The sequence below is a fragment of the Eriocheir sinensis genome, chromosome 60, assembly GCF_024679095.1.
Source record: "Eriocheir sinensis breed Jianghai 21 chromosome 60, ASM2467909v1, whole genome shotgun sequence".
Taxonomy (NCBI): Eukaryota; Metazoa; Arthropoda; class Malacostraca; order Decapoda; family Varunidae; genus Eriocheir; species Eriocheir sinensis.
In genome coordinates this window covers 9,817,469-9,844,968 of record NC_066568.1, presented here as the reverse complement: position 1 = coordinate 9,844,968, position 27,500 = coordinate 9,817,469, and the positions used below count along the sequence as shown (strand labels likewise).

At 46.4% G+C, this 27,500-nt stretch overlaps 1 protein-coding gene across 1 annotated transcript in view; it reads right to left on the bottom strand.

The window, feature by feature from the left end:
• Nucleotides 1-27,500, bottom strand: part of LOC126985628 (tropomyosin) — a 66,456-nt gene that overhangs the window by 38,455 nt on the left and 501 nt on the right. Inside the window, exons 2-3 of the mRNA XM_050840783.1 lie at nt 19,885-20,050; nt 17,293-17,418 (exon numbers count right to left, since the gene is read on the bottom strand). Of these exons, the coding sequence (XP_050696740.1) occupies nt 17,293-17,418; nt 19,885-19,998 (240 nt within the window). The 5' untranslated portion in view covers nt 19,999-20,050. The remainder of the gene's footprint in view (nt 1-17,292; nt 17,419-19,884; nt 20,051-27,500) is intronic.

Below are 27,500 nucleotides of genomic sequence, written 5' to 3'. Positions count from 1 at the left end.
TAACAGCATAAGATAGTTAGATAGATATAAAGACAGACTCCATGTGATAGATGTATAAATAGATAAAGCACAAGAGAAAAATAGATAGATAGAAAGCAAGATAATAGTGCATAGGAATGATAGATAGATAGATAGATATAGACAAGCAGCTTAAGATAATGGATAGATAGATAGATAGATAGACAGACAGCAAAGATAAGATACTGTACACTGATAACAAGCAACACACACACACACACACACACACACACACACACACACACTAGAGTCTAGACAAACAGACAGGAGTGCTACTACGACCCCCCCTTCCCCCTTTCTCTCTCTCTCTCTCTCTCTCTCTCTCTCTCTCTCTCTCTCTCTCTCTCTCTCTCTCTCTCTCAACACTTTCACCAGGGCCACGTCGCCAGTGCCCCGCCCCGTGGCACCAGACGCCGGGGCCCCGAGTGTCTGGGTGCCCCGAGGGAGGAGGAGGAGGAGGAGGAGGAGGAGGAGGAGGAGGATGTGAGTAAAGGAATAAGTAGTTGTGAAGGTAATTGAGGAGGAGAGAAGGAAGAAGAGGAGGAGGAGGAGGAGAGAAGGAAGAAGAGGAGGAGGAGGAGGAGGCAGAGATTGTGGTGGTAGACATGGAGATAAGTGGAGGAGGAGGAGGAGGAGGAGAGTGAGTGGTAATGCTTGAAACAGTGGAGGAGGAGGAGGAGGAGGATGTGGGTCAGCCCGGCGTCCAGCATACATAGGTCTTCCTCGGGGCACCCCACCCTCTCACCCCCCCCTTCACCCCTTCCCCACCCCGCCCCGCCCCCGCCACAGGCCCGAAGCGATTGTCTGGGGGCGGGGTGGGGTGAGGGAGGCTGGTGTTGATGTTGCTACTGATGGTGGTGATGGTGGTGGTGATGGTGGTGGAGGTGGTGGTGTTACGCCCTTCCACCACCACTTTCCCTCTCATTCGTGCCCTCTCAGGCGTCACGATCACCACCACCACCACCACCACCTGCATCACCACCACCACCACCACCATCACCACCACCTGTATTATCATCACATCCAATATTTTCATCACCAATACTACTACTACTACTACTACTACTACTAATAATAATAATAATAATAATAATAATAATAATGATAAGATCTGTTCTCTTTTTCCTCTCTCTCTCTCTCTCTCTCTCTCTCTCTCTCTCTCTCATACACCTGTTCCTATTAGTTCACTGTCACACACACACACACACACACACACACACACACACACACACACAAATGCACATTATTGAGAGAAATACAACCCTGTGTGTGTGTGTGTGTGTGTGTGTGCAAGGCCACATAACACACACACACACACACACACACACACACACACACACACACACACACACCAAGTGAAGGTATAGTACCCAACCACACTAACCTTGCCCTCCTCCTCCTCCTCCTCCTCCTCCTTTCTCTCTCCTTCCCTCCTTCTCTGCTGCCTTCACCCCCTCACCCCACATGACCTTACAGACACACACACACAAACGAACACACACGAGAGAGAGAGAGAGAGAGAGAGAGAGAGAGAGAGAGAGAGAGAGAGAGAGAGAGAGAGAGAGAGAGAGAGAGAGAGAGAGAGAGAGAGAGAGAGACTAATTGCTTCTCCAGGTGCTTCAAATGACAGGTGACAAATGTACACACACACACACACACACACACACACACACACACACACACACACACACACACACACACACACACACACACACGGGCTATAGGAACCATCTGTCAGTATTATCTGTTATGTTCACCTCACCAACAACAACAACAACAACAACAACATGAGTGCAAAAATTGAGTTCAAGCAAAGGAGGAGGAGGAGGAGGAAGGAGGAGGAGGAGAGGAGGAGGATTTATGTGTGTATTTCTTTATTGATCTTTATATTGTATGGAAAAAATTTATTATTATTATTATTATTATTATTATTATTATTATTATTATTATCATTATTATTATCTAAAGCACTTGACTACTTTCACCTCCTCCTACTCTTCCTCTTCTTCTTCCTCCTCCTCCTCTTCCTCTTCTTTTTCCTCCTCCTCCTTCCTTTGTTTGTTTTTATCACATCACAAGAACTAGACTATGTTTTTTTTTTTATCATTGTTATCTTCATTTATTTCCTGTTTATGTACCGGTATCTTATTGAAAACTATTACTTAACTTCACTTCTATTCCTTTTCTTCTTCTTCTTATTATTATTATTGTTATTATCATCATCATCATCTATATATCACCATTACTAATATATTCCTAGTTAACTTTTCTTCTTTTTCTTCCCCTTTTCTTTGTTTTCTTCTATTCTTAAATCCAAACAAAAATATAAGTTAGTTTACATAGTTATCAAGTTCCTCTTCTTTATTAACATTTTTCTATGCTAAGTCTTTTTCTTTCTCTTCTTTTCATTCTATTTCCCTTTCTGTTCCTTTCCCTCTCTTCCCCCTCTTCTTAAACCCAAGCAAAACATTATATACAATACCATAAGATTTAAACTACAATATTCCCTCCTCCATGTAGCTATGTATAAAAAAAATGTATTCTAATCTTAAGAAAACACTAATACATATGCTTAATTTTTTTCACATATACGGTATTAAAAAAAAATAGTCTGCATATCAATTCTTTCTTCTCTTTCTCCCTTATTTATAGTTTTGCATGTGTGTGTGTGTGTGTGTGTGTGTGTGTGTGTGTGTGTGTGTGTGTGTGTGTGTGTTCTATGGGAAAAAAGGTGCAAATCAATTTTTTTTTCTTTATCTTTATCTTCTTCTATATGTGTGTGTTCGTGTGTTTGTTCTACAGGTGAGAGAGGTGCAGGTAATGCCAGACTCGGCACAGGTGTAAAAAGGTTAATTAAATGAGTCATCCATCACAGGGGCGAAGGTGTGCCACTCCACCTGTCACTGATATCATTAAGACTATCTTTATCACTACTACTACTACTACTACTACTACTACTGCTACTGTTACTACCAATCTAATTTTGCTGGTTTTCCTACTAATATTTCTGTTGTTACTGGTTTTGCTACTACTACTACTACTACTACTACTACTACTACTACTACTAATAATAATAATAATAATAATAATAATAATAATAACAATACTGTTTTGATATGTGGTAATGCTTTGGCTACTACAACTACTACTACTACCACTACTACTACGACTACCACCACGACTACTACTATTTCCATAACCCAAATACGAACACTCCCATTCAAAAATATATATTCATTTTTTTTCTCATTCATATTTTTTTCACCCCAACCAGACAAAATTATTCAACAATACTAACAAAAATTCAACAATCACCCTCGTAGTAATAGTGTCTCCCTCCCTCCCTCCCTTCCTCCCTTCTATAAAAAATATAAAAAATGAAAAGAGGAAATTATTACTACTGAAAAAGTACATAATGTGTGTGTGTGTGTGTGTGTGTGTACGGGCGTGTCCGAGCATTCTTTAGCACATAGGAGAGAGAGAGAGAGAGAGAGAGAGAGAGAGAGAGAGAACATAGGTGGGCGTGAGTCAAAAACACATGAGAAAAAAAACAGATGCATGCATGTATATATGTATGTGTGTGTGTGTGTGTGTGTGTGTGTGTGTGTGTGTGTGTGTGTGTGCAAGGGCGTGGCAGTGCATGTAACAGAATCATTGGCGGGCGTGGGTTGGTTACTGTGCTATGGATGGGCGGGCGTGGGCGTGGGGGAGTGGGTGGGTGGAGTACTGAACAGGGTGGAGTGTGTGGGTGTGGGTGGGAAAATCATGAATCAGAATAGGGTGGAGAAGAAGAAAGAGGAAGTGATGTGGAGAGAGAGAGAGAGAGAGAGAGAGAGAGAGAGAGAGAGAGAGAGAGAGAGAGAGAGAGAGAGAGAGAGATTTACATAGATTTACAGACCACACGGACCCTTTTCGGAGAGAGAGAGAGAGAGAGAGAGAGAGAGAGAGAGAGAGAGAGAGAGAGAGAGAGAGAGAGAGAGATTTACATAGATTTACAGATCACACAGACCCTTTTCGGAGAGAGAGAGAGAGAGAGAGAGAGAGAGAGAGAGAGAGAGAGAGGGGAAGCAGGTGAAGCTGGAACACACACACACACACAGAAAGGAAGGATGAGCTGGAGACGAGGAAGGAAAGAAGAGGAAGAGGAGGAAGAAGAGGAGGAGGAGGAGCCGGAGGTAGTGACTGACACAAGAATGCGAAGCGGCAACAACTCCTCCTCCTCCTCCTCCTCTTCTTCTTCCTCCTCCTCTTCCTCTTCTTCCATAACTAACCGCAACAGGCAGGGGAGGGGAAAGGAAGAGAATGGAAGAATAAGAAAGAAATGAAGACAAAAATAACAGAATAAATAAAGAAAATAATAAAATATACGAAACTCCCATTTACACCGGCTGGAACCTTCACTCCCTTCTCCCCCTCCCAGCTCCAAGCCCTTCCCGCATCTTAAAACGTCTCCCCAACTGCCATTTCCAGCTCCCCAACCACAGCCATGTCCTCCCCACATCCCTAAACCCTTATACGCTTCGGCTAAGTCAATATTAAACACTCAGGGACAAGAGAAAGGCAAGGAAAGGGTTGTATATTGAGGGCTTTAGGCTGGGTGGGTGACTTGGTTAGAAATCTTCATATATTTTCATTTTTATCTCAGGTGTGGGGGTGTACGTGGGTGCAGGGGAGAGGTGGTGTGTGTGGGTGTGTGGTGTGGTGGTGTGAGCCGTGTGGTGCAGGCGGGAGGTGGAAAATATTGAACCGAGTGAAGGGGAGCTGAATGGAGACTCACACCTATCACATCACATTGCTCCTTTTCTTCCCTCCTGCTCTCGCCCCCCCCTCCCCACGCTCCCAGGGGCACCTCAGAAGGCCACAGGTGTGTATTCATCCCCCACCGGCGAGATGGGGGCAAGACAAAGTGGGTAAAAGTGCAATAATGTGAGCGGGTGTTCTGGCATCAAGGGCGCTGCAGGCTGCCACTTCAGAGTTCGACTTGGTTAGAATTCTTCCTATATTTTTGCGGTTATCTCGGGTTTGGTGAGGGGTGTGGGCGTGTACGTGGGTGCATTGAACGGGTGTGGCGTGTGGGTGTGTGGTGTGAGCCGTGTGGTGCTTGTGGTGCAGGCGGGAGAGGTGAAAATATTGAACCAGTCAGTGAAGGGGAGAGCTGGATGGAGCCTGTCACACCCATGGTCACACCCACCCCATCTCATCTCCTAGCCTGCCCTTGCCTCCCCGCTACCACCCAAAGAGAAATATTGATAGGATAGGCAAGAAAAAGATAAATAGGAAGAATAGGAGAAAGAAAATGAGGGAAGGGAAGAAAACGAGGAAGGGGGAGGATAAGAGATGGGAGAAATAGTAAGAATGGAGTATAGAAGAAAAGATGACAGGTGAATGGTGTGTGTTCGTCCCCCACCGGCGTGAAGTGGGCAAGGCAAAGTGGGTAAAAGTGCAAAAATGTGAGCGGGTGTGCCTGGCATCAAGGGCGCTGGCTGCCACTTACAGCCTCTCTCCTTTGGACTTCGATCTGCAGTTTGCGGGAGATCTCTTCGTTGTCATCCTTTAGGCGCTCCGTATCCTCCTTGGCCTGGCGCATTTTCTTTTTCAGCACCTCCATCAGGTCGGCGCCTTTACCAATCGTGGTGGTCATCTTCACAAGAGGTCACAAGTACACGTTCACCCTCAGCCAACTCAGCAAACACACTGCCTCACCGACAGCCCGACAGCACAGCCATTCCTCGTCACCCCGCACCGCCGCGCCGCAACCTTGCTCAACTCCGCCCACAAAACTAGGACCTCCACGCCCTCCCTCGCCCTCTTTCCCCAAGGCTCACGTCTGGAGACACCTCACCGTTAGTTGGATAGTATAATTCGGGCTTTGAATAATGTATCTAGGAGTTAATCGGCGTCTGAAGGGTGGACATCGAGCAGACCATGGTGGTAGTCTGCATCTCATCTCAACTCCGCCCACAAAACTAGAACCTCCACACCCTCGCCCTCTTTCCTCAAGGCTTAGATCTAGAGACACCTTTCCCCTAGTAGGATAGTATATTTCCAGCTTTTAATGTATCCAGGAATTAATAGACGTCTGGGGGGGAAATATCAAGCAGAACCTGGTGGTAGTGTGCATCCCCTGCGCAGACCAATGGGCGTAACCCTCACCTGAGCTCCTTTTTTCAACCTTTACTTTCATCCTTCCCGTGTATCATTTTAATCGCCATATATCGACGGAGGGTAAAATGAGTGCCCGGGGGTGAAGGGGCAACCTGCTGGCACTCCTTAAAACACCCCACGGAGCCCTAGAGAAGTCCATCGGCTCGTAGCGTTATCAACTTCATCGGCGCTAAGTCCAAGAAAAAAATCCCGACCGAAGTTACTTTATTGCAAGTTTTACCGGCTCGCGCTGAGAGTTACAGGTGAACGCCGGCGGGGAACTCACGGTGGAGTGTTGGAGTCCCCGCTGTCACGCCAAAGGGCCGCCGGGACACCACATAAACCCACATAAAAGGGATGACAAAAAACTTATTAATGACCTAACCGCGGACGCTAAAGGCGGGGTCGGGGGGGGATATCCAGGCTGGGGTCTCGTCACCATGCAAGCTCTCTCTCTCTCTTACACACTCTCCCCCCGCCCCCCTCCTCTCTCTCCCATCCATACACACATGCACACACCAATTTCGTGACTCTAGGCGGTGTTTGCGTAATGTTTCGTCTGTCTGAGGTGCGGCAGGGCGTTGAAAAATCACAAACTAACATCCCCGACCAGAGAAAGTTCCCGTGGTGCGCCGGCCTGCCAAATAAGGACTCATCTTAGGGGATCAACAGACCGGTTAAATCCATCAAGAACTCCACTAAATAGGACTCGATCCGTGCCCTGGTGCTGGAGAGGGGGGCGGGGCAGCAGGCAGCACGCATAGCTCAAGGGATTAAGGTGAATAAGAGGCGTAAAGTGGTATTATTATGAAGAAATAACCACAACTGACGAAGGTGGAGCGCTGACGTCATCCACCAAGGAGTATAGCTGGGACCTCATCCGTTTCTTTACCTCCCTTTACCGACTTCGACCCTCCCTCTCCCTCACTGTCTCTAGTCCCCGAGTACTCTACATTATAATAAAAGAACATCTAAAGATCTTAAAGCAGATGTTGTCCCCGGTAAGTTATCGTAAGAGGTATCAGAGCCAAGGTTACAGGCATTAGACAGCCGCTTAGCTAACTTGTACCGATCTCTCTGCGCATGCATGGACAGAGCTTATGTCAAATGTTCTGCAAGATGACTGGATGAAAACAGCAATTATACGTGTTTTATGGTAATTTAGACGCTGGCAAGGATACAACAGGTGTTTTTCTTGATAATTTGAGGTACAGAAGGGAGGGAGAAGAGGGAGAGAGGGAGAGGAGAGAGAGGAGGAAGCTGCTGGGTATGTTGGGAGGGAAACCTTGACACACACACACACACACACACACACACACACACACACACACACACACACACCTGCCCAACTAAAGGGGGAGGGGGGGGGGTGCGGGCAGATGCCAGGGGAGTGACTCAGACCCCCTACCCCTCCCCCCCACCTGTCTCTCTCTCTCTCTCTCTCTCTCTCTCTCTCGAATAATTAAATCAACAGGTAACATAAGGACTGACTGACCGGCTGAGAGAGAGAGAGAGAGAGAGAGAGAGAGAGAGAGAGAGAGAGAGAGAGAGGAGGGAGGAAAGTTAGAAGGAAGAGAAAATGAAGAAGATAAAAGTAATAGAGAAGGAATAAAAGAATTTAGGAGAGAGAGAGAGAGAGAGAGAGAGAGAGAGAGAGAGAGAGAGAGAGGCATCAAAACTACTCACTGAATCACATATGACTCATCAACTGTTGTACATTTTGAGTCTGAGAGAGAGAGAGAGAGAGAGAGAGAGAGAGAGAGAGAGAGAGAGAGACCCCTTTTCCGGTACACTAACGACACCTACACATATTTCCGTTCATTACAAATATGTGTGTATGTGTGTGTGTGTGTGTGTGTGTGTGTGTGTGTAAGGTATTTAAAGCCAACACAATCTCTCCCTTTACGTCATTTCCTTTCTTTATTCTCTCTCTCTCTCTAATACATAATAATAATAATAATAATAATAATAATAATAATAATAATAATAATAATAATAATAAATAATACATAAGGCCATATAAAGAAGAAGAATCAGGAGGAGGAGGAAGAGGAGGAGGAGGAAGAGGAGGAGGAGGAGGAGGAGGAAGAGGAGGAGGAAGAGGATAACATTACGAAACAATACACAACAAAATATTAAAGTCATGGATCATTACACAAATTTTCTAAAGAACAATTATAATATATTACTATTTTTTTTTTTACTTTCCAAAATATAATAGCGATGAAATAATCCTTTGATACATACATACAGAGAGAGAGAGAGAGAGAGAGAGAGAGAGAGAGAGAGAGAGAGAGAGAGAGAGAGAGAGAGAGAGAGAGAGAGAGAGAGGAAAGTTAGAAGGGAGAGAAAATGAAGGAGAGAAGTTAAAAGGAATAGAAAAGGAATAAGTTACGAGAGAGAGAGAGAGAGAGAGAGAGAGAGAGAGAGAGAGAGAGAGAGAGAGAGAGAGAGAAGGGAAACGGTGGTAATTATGATATAGAAAGGGAGGAAGGAAGGGAGAGAAGGGTGCCATTTTTGAACAGTTACGAGAGAAAGGGAGGAAAAACCAGAGAGAGAGAGAGAGAGAGAGAGAGAGAGAGAGGGGGGAGGGACAGAAAGAGTAACAATTTGCATTCCATTCGAGGGATGATCCGTGTGTGTGTGTGTGTGTGTGTGTGTGTGTGTGTGTGTGTGTAACGGTATTCCCCCAAATTTCCTGCATTTCTATTAACTAATTTGAGGGATATGACGAGAGAGAGAGAGAGAGAGAGAGAGAGAGAGAGAGAGAGAGAGAGAGAGAGAGAGAGAGAGAGAGAGAGAGAACAATAGTATTAAGAATAGCGTAATAAACAAACAATATATTATAAAAAAAACCTCATTCGTGACATTTCTAAAGCTAGTTAACATTAGATCATTTCTTTTATATATATTCTAAACCTATTCTTCATCTCTCTCTCTCTCTCTCTCCACCTTGATCCCCTTTCAGTACGGGAAGTGAGATTCGATTCGATATTATAGACGATTCAACCCTCTATAATGGCAAAGGCCTGACGAATCCCACCTGGTCGATCCTCTTCTAATAATTGGATTGCGGATATCATTAGCGAATATCATGCCAGTGAGTTAAAGAGTCAGGCAGCCCAGTTAGTCTTAATGAGCTAATTGGGCTGTGCTACTGGCCTAAATTAAGTTGACTGACTGGATGATGGGCTGACTGCATGGCTGACTGACTGATTGGCTGACTGGGTGACTGCATGGCCAATTGGGTGACTGACTGAGCTTTCTGACTAACTGGTTATGACTAGCTGACTGACTGACTGACTGACTGACTGGGTGTGCTACTGGTCTAGATTGGGCTAACTGACTAATAGGCTGACTGACTGGCTGATTGACTGATTAACTGACTGGCTGACTGACAATTTGACTGACTGGCTGACTGATTGGCTGTGCTACTGGTCTAGATTGTGTTGACTAACTGGGTGACTGGCTGACTGGCTGATTGAGTGACATATTGCTGACTGACTGGCTGGTTGAGTGACTGACTGGCTGACTGACTGACTGACTGCATGGCTTACTGACTGAATTGCATGACTCATCGACTTAGTAACTGATTAGCTTGGGACTGACTGACTAACTGACTGACTGACTAACTGACTGACTGGCTGACAAGATGATTCCGTGACTGCCTGGCTAACTGACTAACTAACTCCCTGACTGTGACTAACTGAGAGGCTGTGACAATATTTAATACCCACATATATATATAATTAATTTTTAGGTCATATTTTAACTAACAAACACATGAAAAAATACATTAAAATCACCATTACTACTAAACATTATGATCCCTATTATTATCATTACTATTATTATTATTACTATCATTACTATTGCTTTATATATTGGTTTGAAGTTTGTTATGGTTGTAAAAGTATAAGAGAAAGAAATGGTGACAGATTAGGACAACAGATGGCGTTAGTGTGTCAATGAGTGCCCCCCCCCCCCCTCCCCCACACCTAACCCTCTCTCTCTCTCTCTCTCTCTCTCTCTCTAGCGTTCTAAGAGGCTCTAGAATTACGTTATACAAAAATACGTTCGTGTTTTATAAGGAATAAGACGATTTAGCCTACATTTGGAGAGAGAGAGAGAGAGAGAGAGAGAGAGAGAGAGAGAGAGAGAGAGAAAGTAGTTGAAAAATGTAGAAGGAATGGAAAAGGAGATGAGAGAGAGAGAGAGAGAGAGAGAGAGAGAGAGAGAGAGAGAGAGAGAGAGAGAGAGAGAGAGAGAGAGAGTGGGAGGTGAGTCACTTATGCTTTTGCTATAGGGAGAAAATGTGTGTGTGTGTGTGTGTGTGTGTGTGTGTGTGTGTGTAGTTGCTTTCATTCCATTCCCTGAAGATGTGGGATATGAGAACACACACACACACACACACACACACACACTGGAATGACTCATGTATGTGTGTGTGTCTGTGTGTGTGTGTGTGTGTGTGTATGTGGACTTATATGTGAGGCTGAGTCAGACAAGAGAAGGTGAGGAGAGGAGGAGGAGGTGAGGGGGCGGAGGAGGAGGAGGAGGAGGAGTGTTGAGATGACCTGCTTATGTGTTAGTGGAGTGACCTCGCTTGGGACAGTGTCAAAGAAGGTACAGGAGGAGGAGGAAGAGGAGGAGGAGGAGGAGGTAATGATTGTATCTTGGTCAACGTGTGAAAGTATATGTTTGAATGAATTTTTGGTCATTATTAAAAGAGGAGGAGGGGGAGGAGGAGGAGGAGAGGTGAGGTTAAGTGGTGTACATGTCATCTCTCCATCTCCCCTTCCTCTCTCTCTCAAGCACCTCTGAATGTCAAAGAGATTAGGAGAGAGAGAGAGATAAAGAAGTTGACGTGTGTGTGTGTGTGTGTGTGTGTGTGTGTGTGTGTGTGTGTGTGTGTGTGTGTGAGAGAGAGAGAGAGAGAGAGAGAGAGAGAGAGAGAGAGAGAGAGAGAGAGAGGAATAAGGATAATATGTGCATGTGTGTGTGTGTGTGTGTGTGTGTGTGTGTGTGTGTGTGTGTGTGATTAAGTATACACAGACATCATATCCCCCTTATAAGTTTCTAAGTAAATAAAAAAAAAAAAAAAGGAGTGAGTGAGCGAGTTGCCAGTCACAAAATCTAAGGGTTAAGGCGCCTTGTTGGGGGGGTCAGAGGTCACGTGGAGGTCAATCCGCCTGTGTGTGTGTGTGTGTGTGTGTGTGTGTGTGGACAGTGGAGTGCCTTGACACCGCAAAAAAAGTGGATATTTATGTGGAAAACAAGCTTGTGTGTGTGTGTGTGTGTGTGTGTGCAGAAGGCTGGTTGGCTTGGCAAGAGAAGAAGTGACTGGCAGACTCTCTCACTCCTCCTCCTCCTCTTCCTCTTCCTCTTCTTCCCCCTCCTTCTCCTCCTCCTCCCTTGGGCCATTGCATGCATACTAACCCTCTTCAGCTGCACGTTCATTATGTTGTGCAATTCGTTCTTTATGATGCTGAACTTCATGAGGGTATTGGAGCTGAAGATCGAGGAGCCGAAGGCGAACCCGGGATAGTCCGAGCACCTGCGCTTGTACCTCTCCGCCACCACCTCGGTCGCCACGCTTGGGCATCGCAATTTGGCAAGTTCCTCGAGTTCCTTAGCCTGGTCAGCGTCTTCCTCGGTGCTGTCCGCGTCAGCTGATCCACCACCACCGCCACGACCGCCCCTCACTCCCACCCTTACCCCGCCGCCCGCACCGCCGCTGTCCACTTCCTCGGCATCCTCGGAGTCACACGAAGACCCCGCTACCCCGTTGGCCATAGCGCCGTTGCCGTCACTCTCCCGCCGCGAGGAACGACCCCGATTTGTGACATTGGTGCCACTCGCCGCAGGAGGGTCCATGTTTCCTCCACTCCAGTGTTTACAATGTGTGGAGGAGCGGCGGTGGAGCCCCCTCGTGGCGGCCTGCCAACACCCGGCACTCCGCGGCGCGCCACCCTCAAACACCCCTGACGCACGCCTCTACCATGGCACACGGCTCATGACCATCACAGGGGCACTACACGCACGGCACTCCACGGCACCACCCTAGCATGACACACGGCTCAGGGCCATCACGCGGGGCTCAAAACACACGGCACTTTTCGGCGCGCCTTCAAACACCGCCGTGTCCCCTGACGCACGCCCCAAGGCACAGGGCCATCACGGGGCACCACGCACACGACGGAAGCTGAACAAGAGCGATAAGAACAGCTGCGAGGTATCTGAGGGGCGCGGGGAGGGATGAGACGCCGCTACGAGATGCCTGGCTACTGAGGGGAGCACCAGCGGCCTACCCTCACTCCATTTATGGCACCCAGCCACGCATGTGCCCCGTGCTCTAATTTTAGCCCCTCTGGGCCCCCAAGGGGATGCGAAAACTGCGTGGGAATGCCTCGGGGCGCTGCTGGTGGTGGCGGTGGAGAGATGTACTATACAGAAGACTAAGAACAGGTTGTACTGGGAACGTATATATAAGTGCGGTCTTTTTTAGCTTCAGCGGGGACGGGCGCGCGTACGAGTGTTTCCCGTGACAACAGACAGAGGGAGTGACACGGAGAGAGACAGGGAGTGGCCGGAGGGTGTAATGGGAGAGACTTAGACGAGAGAGAGAAAGCAGGGAAAGTAAATGAGCTAAATGGTTGATATATTACATTAGGCGAAGCTGCAGAGTTTCCCGTGACAACAGACAGAGGGAGTGACGAGGAGAGAGACGGGGAGGGGCCGGAGGGTGTAATGGGAGAGACTTAGACGAGAGAGAAAGCAGGGAAAGTGGAATAGGAGGAAAATGGAGGATTAATAGAAGCTGAAGAAATTTAGAATGGAAGAGAATGCAGAGAAGAGAATAAAGAATGAAGCGAATAGAGAAAGCAGGGAGGAATAATAACGGGAATAGAAAAAGAAATACAAAAAGAAGAAGAATTAGCAGATAAAAAACAAGAAATACTGAGGAAAAAAATGATAAGAGGAAAAAGAGAGAGGAGGAGAATAATAAAAAGAGAGAGAGAAAGAGAATGAGAATGACGCAGCAAGAAGAAAAGGAATGGAGGAGGAGGAGGAGGAGGAAAAAATAAACAGGGGAAAAGAAAATAAAGAAAGCGAACAAGGAAATGAGCAAATAATAAAAAAAAAAAAAGATGACAAAGAGAGGAAGAATGAGGAAATACAGGAATAGAAGCAAGAGAGAGAGAGAGAGAGAGAGAGAGAGAGAGAGAGAGAGAGAGAGAGAGAGAGAGAGAGAGAGAGAGAGAGAGCAAGAGGTCAGATGGAACTCTAAGAAGGAAGAGAGAGAGAGAGAGAGAGAGAGAGAGAGAGAGAGAGAGAGAGAGAGAGAGAGAGAGAGAGAGAAAGGGGTGGTGACTGCATCTCTACCATCACCCCCTTCTCTCTCAGAGAGAGAGAGAGAGAGAGAGAGAGAGAGAGAGAGAGAGAGAGAGAGAGAGAGAGAGAGAGAGAGAGCAAGGGGGGGTAAGCACTCAAACCTCAAGTGATAAGCGCATTCCCTCCTTCTGCCCACGTCTGCGCAGCCTCTTAACACACATACACACACACACACACACACACACACACACACACACACACACACCATAAATGTAAGCTCTGCCCCACAACTTTACGCCATTACTTTTTTTTTTTTATATATATATACGAAACTTAACCTAATTCAAACCAAATGTAACCTTGCATATACGAATGATTATTTTTGCTTTATATCATCTATTTAAAACGATATGGCATAGTTTTCACGAATTTTACATGACTATTTTTTTCATCGTTATTAATATACTTGCATAAATTCTAATCATATTTTCACGTATATTTTCCTCTCTTTTGTTAATCTTATTTTTAACTTTCCTTCTTTTCACTTTTCTTTCCTATCCCATTCTCTCTACTTCTCTTTCGTTCCTCTTCTATCTTTTTCTCAACCATATGCTTTCCTCTTTTTTCCTCTTCTCTTTCCAATTTATATTTCAACTTTCCTCTTTTCCTCTCTTATCTTCAACTTATTCCTCCATTCCCCCTTCCTCTTCTCCCCTATTTCATTTCCTATTCCATATTTTTTTCTCTTTTAACAAACTCCAGATTCCTCTCATTTTCCCTTTTCCTTCCTACCCTATCAATATTTTCCTTTCTCTTTTTCTTAATACTTCTTTTTTTCCCTTTCAACAAATAGCATTGCTCTTTTTCTCTCTTTTCCTTCCTAACCTCTCAATATTTTCCTCATTTTATTTTTTCTTTAATCTTTCTTTTCATTTTTCTCTCGTTTTTCATTTCTTTTCCTCTTTTTTTTTCTTAGACACAGGCAAGTTAAGAGAGAGCGAGACGGTTCCCAGGTCAGCCCAGGTCAAGCCGGGGTCAGACCAGGTCACCGCCGAGAACAGGAAGAGAAGCAACACTTACCCTCCCATTGCGCGCAGGTCACTCCAGGTCACCTTCCTTCCTTGGGTCAGGTCAGGTCAGGCTGGAGATGGTGGCGGAGGAGGCGGTGGTGGTGGTAGTCTCATGGTCTGTCTGTCTGTCTCTGTCTGTCTGTCTGTCTGTCTGTCTGTCTATGTATGTATGTGTGTATGTGTGTTTGTGTCTGTCTAGTTAACTTTTTTTTCTTTTTCCTATGGTTCTATAATGTTAGGGTCCTGTCTGTCTATCTGTCTGTCTGTCTGTCTTACATCCTCGTCTTGTGGTTGATTCCCTGTCTATTTTATCATCCTGTCTGTCTGTCTGTCTGTCTATCTATCTGTCCGTCTGTCTGTCTATCTATCTGTCTGTCTGTCTGTCTGTCTTATATTCTCGTCTTGTGGTTGATTCTCTGTGTATCCAATCATTCTTTTATCTCTGTCTGTCTGTCTGTCTGTCTCTCTCAATTGGTCTGGAGAAAGTGGTCTGCATAAAATTGTCGTAAAAAAAAGAAGAAAATTGTAGTAGTAGTAGTAGCAGTAGTAGTAGTATGTGTTTGATGTGTTTGGTAGTAGAAATCATAATAATAATAGTGGTAGTGGTAGTAGTGGTGATGATGACAGTAGTAGCAGTAGTAGTAATAGTAGTAGTAGTAGTAGCAGAAATAATAATAATAATAATAATAATAATAATAGTAAAATGTGAGTTATATATACAAAAACACATAAATAATAATAATAATAATGTACAAAAACATGCAATTGATATGAAGGGAGAGAACATAACAAAGGAAGATTATAAAAAGAGGGAGAAAATAATAACAATAATAATAATGATAATATTAATAATAAGATATCAAACAAAAGGTCAATTAGTAACGCTGTAAAAAAGAAAGAGAAAAGCCGTTAATTAAGGTCACGTTAATTACCCCTGGCGGAGAAAAGGTCAATTAATAAGGTGAAGCTTAGTAATAAAATTATAATGATAAATAAAAAGAAGGAAAATTATAAATTGTACGGCAGACTGCGTTATTCTGGAAGCCCGGAGGTTAGGTGACGGTGGTGGTGACAATATAAACACAATGGTTGTGGTGGTGGTGCTCGTAATAGTGGTGGTGGTGGTGGTGGTGGTGGTGGTGGTGGTATTACCAGAATGGTGGTGAGGGTGATGGACATGGCAGTAACAGTGATGGAAATGTCAAAAATGGCAGTAATGGTGGTGGTGGTGGTGGTGATAATGGTGGTGGCGGTGATGAAGGGATTCACTCATCGCAACACCCAGCAGAGTTAATAACACGCGGGGAACAGGAGGACAGGAGGCAGCGGTTCCCTGCGGGTTGCATGGCTCTTGGTGCGTGGAGGCGCTGAGGCCTCACTAATCTACGCGCTGCCCGCCGCCAATGGCATTTTCCAGCACCATTGGCGAGGCGAGGCCCGCGGCGGGGCACTGCGGGGTTTGGGGCGCGTCAGGGCGTGGCGCGGCGCTGCGCGGCGTGAGTGAACAGTTAGGGGTGGGCGTGGTGTGAGTGACAGGAACACAGGGCCACGAGTGGGGTTACTGGGGCGGGGCCGCGGGGGGCACGGGGGGCGGCTCCCCAGCCTCCGCTAGTAGTGTTACACAGACAGACAGACACACAGACACAAGCCAACTGAAACAAGCTGAACGGGTGAACCAAAGAGGGACGACGAAAATATCAACAACAACAACAACAGTGTCTGTACCAGCCGATCCAGGACCTTCGTCCACGGCTCTTGTTGAGGGGGGGGGAGGGCATTTTTGTGTGGCGTGGTCAAGGGGTCGCGGGGCCGGGTGGGGCGGGTGGTGATGCTGTGGTGGTAGTGACGGGGCTGGGTACATAATTGTGACCCGCCGGTATGGTGGTGGTGGAGGTGGTGGTGGTGAGGGCAGGCTGGGGGGGAGGGGGGTCTTTACAGTGGGCGTTAGCGTTAGTGTTAGTGTTAGTGAGCGGGGCGTCGCGGCGCGGGCCACGCGGCACCGTCGCCAGGGACGCCAGGCCAGGCAGCTCTGAGGAGGCTCGGAGGGCCGGGGCCAAGGGCCGAGGCTAAGGCCAGGGCCGGGGCCGCGGCAGGCGCGGGTCATGCTGGCCCGGCGGGTGGAGGGGGCGGTGCCCCACTTACGTTGGACAGCGACTTGTCCTTCTCCTCGAGCTGCGTGTTGGCCTTGAGCAGCGACTCCTGCACCTGGTCCAGGTCAGTCTCCAGCTGCTGCATCCGCTTCTGAAGGTTGTGAACCTCCTCCTCGGCCTAGCAAGGCGGGGCGGACAGGGCGGGGCGGGGCGGGGCGGGGCGGACACACAGGGGAGACAATAATAAAACAGTGTGAATAAGCGTTGCAGGGCTGGGCGGCGGCGGCGGCCTGGGCGGCGTCCTACTTACATTCTGCAAAGCCTTTTCCTTCTCGTCGAGCTTAGTGTTAGCGGCGGACAGCTGCTCCTGAGCCTGGTCGAGCTCGTTCTCGACCTGCTGCATCTTCTTCTGAGTGGCGCGAATCTCCTCCTCGGTCTAGGCAGGAAACTGGGGTGTGAGTGGGGGGCCGGGGGGGGCAGGGGAGGGGGGCATGCTGCTGTCATGTGTGGTGGTGGTGCTGCTGCCTCTGCCACTGCTGCTGCTGCTGCTCCTGAACCTGCTGTGGCTGCTGGGGGGTGCTGCCTAACAGACACAGGGGCGTGAGGGCGGCGGAGTGCCTCGGGGCGGGACTTACGTTGGACAGGGCCTTGTCCTTCTCCTCCAGCTGGTTGTTGGCGGTGAGCAGCGACTCCTGCACCTGGTCCAGGTCGTTCTCGAGTTGCTGCATCTTCTTCTGCAGCTTGTTGACCTCGTCCTCGGCCTACAGCAGCGGGCGGGTTACCGGGGCGCGGGGGTTACTGGGGTGGGGGCGCCGCCCCTAAGGGCAGGCTGTGGGCCACCCCAGCCCCGCACCGTGAGGCCAGAGCCGCGCCGCCCCACGGGTCCACCAGGCTGTTGCCGGGGCCCCGGGGTGGGCTGATCGTTGCCCCGGTGCGGGGGTGGGGTGGGCGGGGTGCAAAGCTTCTCCAAGAGAGAGAGGGCACAGGCCTGAGGGGCGGGGCGTTGGAGAAGCCTGGCTGGTATGCGGGGTGGGGGCATGCAGAGGCCCCAGGGACAAGCCACGTTATGAGGGGCACAGAGGCGTGAGAATAAGGGGACAAGGTGACAGGGCGTGTCATGGACAGGCAGGGGCAGGCAGGGGTAGGCAGGGGTGTGTATGAGGCGCGTGCCACACAGCGTTCTCACCTGCACGGTGCTGGACTAGGAACTTCTAGCCGCTACGGACACGCGGACGGACAAGGGAGAGGAAGGCGAGTCCAGGGCGAGTTTATGAGTGCCTGAGTCAGGTGTTGCTTCCAGGTGAGTTTGTAACACACCTGGACTCGTCTCCCTCTCTCTGGCCGCCGCAACACAAGACTTACGCAATACAGGAAACACAGGAACTGACTGACTAAAAGTACTTCATTATAGAAAACTACGAATACAAAAAGTTTACATGGGGAAAAATAGGGAAGGAAAATCTAGTCTAAAGTGTTGTGTTGTGTTTCGGCCGTCGCAACACAAGAGAGCAACACAAAGAACGATAAAAAGATACTGAATTATTAGAAAAACTATGAATGCGAAAGTTTATATGGGAAAACTAATTTGCAGGATTGTATTAAGGTGTTGCAAGGTGTGTTTCGATAGTCGCAACACAACACAACACAAAGTAATAAAAGAAATGCTAAATTATCGTGAAAAACTATAAATTTAAATGTTTATAAGGAATATCAAAGGGCAATCTAGTTTAAGAGAATCAAAATAGTGTTGCAAAGTGTTTCAGAAGGCGCAACACAACACAACACAAAAAAAACTATAGCCTAAATTTAAATGTTTATAAGGAATATCAAAGGGAAAACTAGTCTAAGAGAATCAAAATATTGTTGCAAAGTGTTCCAGAAGTCGCAACACAACACAACACAACACGAGGACTGACTAAGAAAAATACTAAATTATCGTAAAAACTATAAATACTAATGTTTATATATGGGAAAAATGTGTTTGTGGAAGGAATTCTAAATCTAAAAGGTGTAAACGATAGCATTCCTTAACACTAGGAGATCATAGAGTTTAATTTACTTTATATTCATTTTTATGCAATTGAAGTTTAAAATATGATAAATTGAGAAATGAATATACGGAAAAAAATTGATTTAGAGAAAATAATTATAATCCTTAGCCATTCATATATTTAAAAAGCAAAACAAATATAGAAAATTATCTTAGACTTAAATAATGAGGGACATAATATATATAATGATGTGAAAAAATGTAGTAGGCCTATATATGGAGGACAGACGGAGGGAAAGAGGGTGATAGAGAAAAAATTGAACATGAAGTAGTAGGCCTATATATGAAGGACAGAAGGAGGGAAGACGGTGATACAGAATAATTTGAACATGAAGTAGTAGGCCTATATATGAAGGACAGAAGGAGGGGAAACGATGATAGAGAGTAATTTTAACATGAAGTAGTAGGCCTATATATGAAGGACAGAAGGAGGGGAAGAGGGTGATAGAGAGAAGAATTTTAACATGAAGAAAACTGAATGAACGATAGAAACAAGTAAGCCTTTGACGTTAATACAGAAAAGAAAGCAGCTGTTGATAATGAAAATAATGCTGATAGATCGTGATATTGTCCTCCCTTGAAAACATATAAGGACGAGTAGCGCCTGATGATTACAATGATACTGATGGAAGACGATTTGATACCCCTTAGAAAAGACAGATATACAAAGTAACGTCTGATGATTATAATGATACTAATGGAAGACGATTTGCAACCCCTTAGAAAAGACAGATATATATAAAGTAACGTCTGATGATTATAATTATACTAATGGAAGACGATTTGATACCCCTTAGAAAAGACAGATATATAAAGTAACGTCTGATGATTACAATGATACTAATGGAAGACGATTTGCAACCCCTTAGAAAAGACAGATATATAAAGTAACGTCTGATGATTACAATGATACTAATGGAAGACGATTTGCAACCCCTTAGAAAAGACAGATATATATAAAGTAACGTCTGATGATTATAATGATGCCAATAAGAGCTGATTTTGCAACCCCGTAAAGGGAGATCATGTAGTATTTTCGTGACCCCTTAAAACAGAGAGATAAAGTACCGTGTTTTGTGACCCCTTAAAAAAGATAGACAGATAAAGAGCAACGCCTGATGGTTATGATGATGGTTATGCTGGTGCTGTAAGGTGAACACATAGGCCCAGATGTTACCTTCTCCGCCCTGTTGTTGGCCTCCTTGTTCTGCTGTTCCAGGGTATCGGCCCGGTCCATAGCGTTGTCCTTCTCCAGCTTCATCGCCTGCATCTTCTTCTTGATGGCGTCCATGGTGGCGGTGTGGTGGGTGGCTCAAGACCAACAAACGAAGAAACTGAAAACGCTGTGGAGAGAAAAGAAAAAGAGTTAAAATGATGTTAGAGTTTGTTAAGAAAGAGACAGGAAAAATACGTGTGTGTGTGTGTGTGTGTGTGTGTGTGTGTGTGTGTGGCTGAAGACCAACAAACGAAGAAACTGAAAACGCTGTGGAGAGAAGAGAAAAAGAGTTAAAATGATGTTAGAGTTTGTTAAGAAAGAGACAGGAAAAATACGTGTGTGTGTGTGTGTGTGTGTGTGTGTGTGTGGCTGAAGACCAACAAATGAGGAAACTGAAAACGCTGTGGAGAGAAGAGAAAAAGAGTTAAAAATTATGTTAGAGTTTGTTAAGAAAGGGACAGGAAAAATACGTGTGTGTGTGTGTGTGTGTGTGTGTGTGTGTGTGGGTGGGTGGCTGAAGACCAACAAATGAGGAAACTGAAAACGCTGTGGAGAGAAGAGAAAGGAGTTAAAAGGATGTTAGAGTTTGTTAAGAAAGGGACAGGAAAAATAAGTGTGTGTGTGTGTGTGTGTGTGTGTGTGTGTGTGTGTGTGTGTGTGTGTGTGTGTGTGTGTGTATGGGTGGCTCAAGACCAACAAATGAGGAAACTGAAAACGCTGTGGAGAGAAGAGAAAGGAGTTAAAATGATGTTAGAGTTTGTTAAGAAAGAGACAGGAAAAATACGTGTGTGTGTGTGTGTGTGTGTGTGTGTGTGTGTGTGTGTGTGTGTGTGTGGCTCAAGACCAACAAACGAAGAAACTGAAAACGCTGTGGAGAGAAGAGAAAGGAGTTAAAATGATGTTAGAGTTTGTTAAGAAAGGGACAGGAAAAATACGTGTGTGTGTGTGTGTGTGTGTGTGTGTGTGTGTGGCTGAAGACCAACAAATGAGGAAACTGAAAACGCTGTGGAGAGAAGAGAAAGGAGTTAAAATGATGTTAGAGTTTGTTAAGAAAGGGACAGGAAAAATACGTGTGTGTGTGTGTGTGTGTGTGTGTGTGTGTGTGTGTGTGTGTGTGTGTGTGTGTGTGTGTGTGGCTGAAGACCAACAAATGAGGAAACTGAAAACGCTGTGGAGAGAAAAGAAAAAGAGTTAAAATGATGTTAGAGTTTGTTAAGAAAGGGACAGGAAAAATACGTGTGTGTGTGTGTGTGTGTGTGTGTGTGTGTGTGTGTGTGTGATAGTATTGTTTTCTAGTGATACAACTATTATTATTATTATTATTATTATTATTATTATTATTATTATTATTGCTAACGCTACTAATGATGCTGCTGGTGCTAATACTGGTGCTCATCCACGTATATTAAAATGTTGACCTCTCTCTTCTCCCTCCTCCTCCTCTTCCTCCTCCTCCTCAGCTAGCGGGTTCATCACACAACACACCCGATCATCAGGGACCAGGAAGTAGGAACACGGTAAGGGCGGATAGCTAAGGCTCCGTTCAACCATGCAGCGACTCGGGGTATACGAAGTCTTGGGTGTGAAATGTTGCTGTAGAACGGTCGCATTTGGTCGGAGAAACCATGTGCGACCCTTTCATGTCAACATTTCACACCCAAGACCTCGTGTTCTCGGAGTCGCTGCATGGTTGTCGTGGCCCCGAGTCGCCGCAGTGTGAACGGGGCTTAACGGAACACATACGCGGTGACAGACTATATCAAGACCAAGCTGACGCCCATACGAAAGAAGGAACCTGTGACTTTACTGTGCTATGAGAGTGCGTAAGGAAGCATGGCCAGCACTCTTAGACATTTCAAGGCATACAAGCCCATAATAGTTTAAGGTTTTCGGAGAGGTTGTGGTCATTTCCAGGGGTAGTTTCATGACTCTGGTGGTAGTTTGACCCTTCTTCTGTACCGTGAACCTAAGGAAACACTCATTAGAACCCGATATATCCCTTATTGACCTTTGAGAATAGCGTATCACATATTTTGACAAGGCTTTCGTAGGAGTTTTGGGCATTTCCAGGGATAGTTTTATGACTCTGGTGGTAGTTTGACCCTTCTTCTGTACCGTGAACCTAAGGAAACACTCATTAGAACCCGATATATCCCTTATTGACCTTTGAGAATAGCGTATCACATATTTTGACAAGACTTTCGTAGGAGTTTTGGGCATTTCCAGGGGTAGTTTTCTGAGCCTAGGGGTAGTGTGACCCTTCCTCTGTGCCATGAACGTGAAAAATACCCATGGAAATGACCACACCCACATAAGTATAAAGCTTTTGTAAGAGTTTAGGGCATTTCCAAAGGTAGTTTTATAAGCCTTAGACCCCTACCGCTGTTTCCAAAGGTCAAAAAAGGGATATATAATGAGCGTTTCCTTAGGTTCACGTTACAGAAGAAGGATTAAACAACCTTCAGTCATAAAACTACCCCTGGAAATGCCCACAGCTCCTACGAAAGTCTTGTCAAAATATGTGATGCGCTATTCTCAAAGGTCAATAAGGGATATATCGGGTTCTAATGAGTGTTTCCTTAGGTTCACGGTACAGCGGAAGGGTCAAACTACCACCAGAGTCATGAAACTACCCCTGGAAATGCCCAAAACTCCTACGAAAGCCTTGTCAAAATATGAGATACGCTATTCTCAAAGGTCAATAAGGGATATATCGGGTTCTAATGAGTGTTTCCTTAGGTTCACGGTACAGCGGAAGGGTCAAACTACCACCAGAGTCATGAAACTACCCCTGGAAATGCCCAAAACTCCTACGAAAGCCTTGTCAAAATATGTGATACGCTTTCGGTTTCTCATGAGTGTTTCCTTAGGTTCACGGTACAGAAAAAGGGTCAGACTATCACAAACCATCACTAGGCTCATAAAACTACCAACGTAACCTCGATCACAGCGTTACCAAATATGGATGTGTGAGACCTGGCTAACCTCCCTTGTGGACTTGAGAAATACTTGTCATGTGAATGTCGGAAGCGTCTGGGAAAACGGGCGTTAAGTAGCGGGGATATCAAGACGAGAAGCCGAAGATAAGTCTCATTGAGTAACAGGAAACGCCCATGATAAGAAGGTCCCGGGAAATCGAGTAATTGCAAGCTTTCTAATCTGATAAGGACGAGGATGTGAAGAGACGATCTGAGAGAGAGAGGGAAGGAGAGGAAGTTATGACGATGTACAAAGAGGAATGAGGATAAAATAATGAGAAAGGAAGTTAGGAAGTGGAGAGAGAGAGAGAGAGAGAGAGAGAGAGAGAGAGAGAGAGAGAGAGAGAGAGAGAGAGAGAGAGAGAGAGAGAGAGAGAGAGAGAGAGAGAGAGAGAGAGAGAGAGAGAGAGAGAGAGAGAGAGAGAGAGAGAGAGAGAGAGAGAGAGAGAGAGAGAGAGAGAGAGAGAGAGAGAGAGAGAGAGAGAGAGAGGGGTGAACAGTTGAAATATAGAGAGAGAAGAAGTTAGGAAGATAAAAAGAGAGGGAAGAAGAGATAAAAAGGAAGAAAAGAAGGAAAAAGAGCGAACGAGGAAAAAGAGAAATAAATAAATAAAGAAGAAAAGAAGCAAAAGAAAGAAGAAAACACGAAAAAAACAAGAGGAGGAGGAGGAGAAGGAGGAAGAGGAGGAAGATATGACACAAGAGGAAAGAGGAAATAAAATAGATAGATAGATATATGGATAGATAGATTGAGAGAGAGAGAGAGAGAGAGAGAGAGAGAGAGAGAGAGAGAGAGAGAGAGAGAGAGAGAGAGAGAGAGAGAGAGAGAGAGAGAGAGAATTAACCATGAATAGAACAAATAGGAAGGAAAGAGAGAGAGAGAGAGAGAGAGAGAGAGAGAGAGAGAGAGAGAGAGAGAGAGAGAGAGAGGGGGGGGGGGTCACGGAACCTTGCCCCATGAATTACAGAACAAGAACAGGACAAGAACGCGTATAAAACATGTACATAACACAAGACACATGAAAATACTGTCCATAGCAACGAAGATGAGCCATATAACACAGAAGGAATTACGTTATGAGTGTTATATAACGTCAAGGTTCTGTGACCATCTATAGCGTAACGATGCGTCTTATATAACGAAATGCTGAGGTTTTGAGCGTATAAGGAACTGACGGAGGGTCGATATAGCGAAGATAGTGAATATATTAACGTATACGGTCTCTCTCTCTCTCTCTCTCTCTCTGGAGGAAAAACCTTGATGGAGGGGAAGAGGAAGACACCGTGACCTCTCTCTCTCTCTCTCTCTCTCTCTCCATTTCCTCCCTTTTTGTTCTTTTCATGGTTAATTCTCTCTCTCTCTCTCTCTCTCTCTCTCTCTTTATTTCCTCTTTCCTCTCTTCCTCCTCCTCCTCCCCGAAGAAGAAGAAGAAGAAGAAGAAGCGAAAATTACGTGAACATACACATAGGCAAGAAAGAGGAAGAGGAGGAAGAGGAAGAGGAGGAGGAGGAGGAGGTCAAGGGTCAGAATTATAACGTAACATTCCACAGAGGTCACGAAACAGAGGTCAGGTCAGTCTCTCTCTCTCTCTCTCTCTCTTGAATGGTGATAAAAGTTGATTGAGAGAGAGAGAGAGAGAGAGAGAGAGAGAGAGAGAGAGAGAGAGAGAGAGAGAGAGAGAGAGAGAGAGAGAGAGAGAGAGAGAGAGAGAGAGAGAGAGAGAGAGAGAGAGAGAGAGAGAGAGAGAGAGGAAGAGGAGGAGGAATTGGGTTGTGGCGGTAATGTTGATCAGGTGAGGAGGAGGAGGAGGAGGAGGAGGAAGAGGAGAAGGAGGAGAAGGAGGAGGAGGAGGATGTTTATACAGAAGAGTGGAGGGAAGAGCAGTGACGTCATCTCCTCCTCAACATTCCTCCTCCTCCTCCTCCTCCTCCTTCTTCTTCTACCTCCTCTTGTTCCACCTTCTCCTCCTCCTCCTCCTCCTCCTCCTCTTTCTACTTTTCCTTCACGTCCTTCCTCTTCTTCCTCTTCTTCCTCTTCCTCCTCCTCTTCTTCCTCCTCCTCCTCCTCCTCCTCCTCTTTCTACTTTTCCTTCACGTCCTTCCTCTTCTTCCTCTTCTTCCTCCTCCTCCTCCTCTTCCTCCTCCTCTTCTTCCTCCTCCTCCTCCTCCTCCTCTTTCTACTTTTCCTTCACGTCCTTCCTCTTCTTCCTCTTCTTCCTCCTCCTCCTCCTCCTCCTCTTTCTACTTTTCCTTCACGTCCTTCCTCTTCTTCCTCTTCTTCTTCGTCCTCCTCCTCCTCCTCCTCTTCCTCCTCCTCCTCTTCTTCCTCCTTCTCCCTTCCTTTTCTTCCCTCCTCATTATATTCAGTTACATATATTCCTCCTCCTCCTCCTCCTCCTCTTCCTCCTCCTCTTTCTTGCCGCTAAATATTCGTCGGTTCCTCGCGGGTTTGGGCGGGAATGAGCGCGTGGGTGTTGGGCTGTAAATAGGGCTTAGGTGGGCGGTGGTGGGGGGGTTATGGGGTTCGGGGCTGCTGCTGATGATGATGATGCAAGTTGGGCTATTTTTGGCGAATTCTGAATGCTGCGGTTTTCTGGGCTTGAAGTCATTAAATTGGGCTGATTTGGGCGTGAAAATGATGTAAATTGGGCTTGTTTCAGGGGCATATTTTAAGGTGCGCGCGGCCTCAGGTTTCATTTTTGTATCATAGGTGGGGATAATTAGGCTTTTTGGGCTTGGAAATTATGTAGATTGGGCATGATTCGGGCTTAAGGTAAGTTCAGGGCATTTTCTAAGGTGCGCGCGGCCTCAGAGCTCATTTTTGTATCATTTGTGAGGTTTTAAGGCTTTTTCGGGCATTTCCTGGGCTTATTTGGGCTTGAAAACTATGATAATTGGGCGTGATTCGGGCTTAAGGTAAAGTTTAGGGCATATACTAGACTGAGCGCGGCCTCAGAGCTCATTTTTGTAGCATTAGCGTGGCATTGGGCATTTTGTGGGTTTGTTTGGGCTTAAAAATGATGAAGATTGGGCGTGATTCGGGCTTAAGGTAAAGTTCAGGGCATTTTCCAAGGTGCGCGCGGCCTCGGAGCTCATTTTTGTATCATTAATGAAGTATTAGGCTTCTTTGGGCTTCTTTGGGCTTGAAAATCATAAAAATTGGGCTTAAGGTGAAGTTTAGAGGGTATACTAAACTGCGCGCGGCCTCAGAGCTCATTTTCGTATCATTATCGAAGCACTAGGCTTTTTCGGACATGTTTGGGCTTGTTTGGGGCTTGTTTTGGGCTTAGGTGGGCTTGGAAATGATAAAGATTGGGCTTCGTTTCAATAGGTCAAGACTGAGACCCCGAGCGAGCTATCCACTGCACCACGGAGCGATTGGGCTGGAAAAATCACGCTCTTGGGCTACTACTTTTGGGGGCAGACGGCGCGGGGGATTGGGCGGTATTTGGGCTGGAGATGAGAAATGGGCGTGGAAGTGGGCGTGACGTGGGCGTGGGGGGGTAGGAGAGGGTATGGAGGGGGGAGGTAACCAGAGAAGGGGTGGAGGAGGTATTCTGGGCGCGAGGGGGGCTGAAGGGGGGGGGGAGGGGGAACGGCGCCCCCTTCCACGTAAGAGTTATTTCAGGTCCTCCTCCTCCTCCTCTTCTTCCTCCTCCTCCTCCTCCTCCTCCTTCTTCTTCTTCTTCACTTCCTTCGTCTGTGTGTGTGTGTGTGTGTGTGTGTGTGTGTGTGTGTGTGTGTGTGTGTAGTAGTAGTAGTAAAAGATGAAAGAGGAGAGAGAGAGAGAGAGAGAGAGAGAGAGAGAGAGAGAGAGAGAGAGAGAGAGAGAGAGAGAGATAATGGAAGTAAGGAAGGAAGTAAGGAAGGAAGGAAGAAAGGAAGGAAGGAAGGGAGGGAAAAGAAGGAAGGAAGGAAAGAAGGAATGAATGAAGGAAGGAAGGAAGGAAGGAAGGGAGGAATGAAGGAAGGAAGGAAGGAAGATGAAAAAATAGAAAAAGAAAGAGAAACAGGAAGAAGGGAGGAAGGAGAGAGAGAGAGAGAGAGAGAGAGAGAGAGAGAGAGAGAGAGAGAGAGAGAGAGAGAGCGAGAGAGGAGGGAGAGAATGCGGAAGAAAACGGAGGGAGGAATACGGAGGAAAGAAAAAGAGACGAGGGGGAGAGAGAGAGAGAGAGAGAGAGAGAGAGAGAGAGAGAGAGAGAGAGAGAGAGAGAGAGAGAGAGAGAGAGAGAGAGAGTGTTGTGTCGTCAGCAATACACTTGTCAGGCTATCAGCGCATAGGGAGGGAGGGAATGGGGGGGGGCGGGGGGTAGAGAAGGCTGGAAGGCTGGCAGGAAGGAGAGGAGGTGAGGAGGCCGCACATCCCACCGGCTCACGGGGCTGGTGATGCACACACACGCACATACGCACACACGCTGCTTCCTGTACGTGTGCTATGTCGGGGCGGGGCGGGCGGGTATTGTTTCCCGGGGCATGGCGGGCACGGCGGGGCGGGGCGGGGCCCACCTGGCGGTGTCAGGTGTCGTGCACTGAGTCACAACACTGCCGCCGCCGCCAGGCCGTGCAAGCATCCCTCACACATCCTTCTTCCCTCCCTCT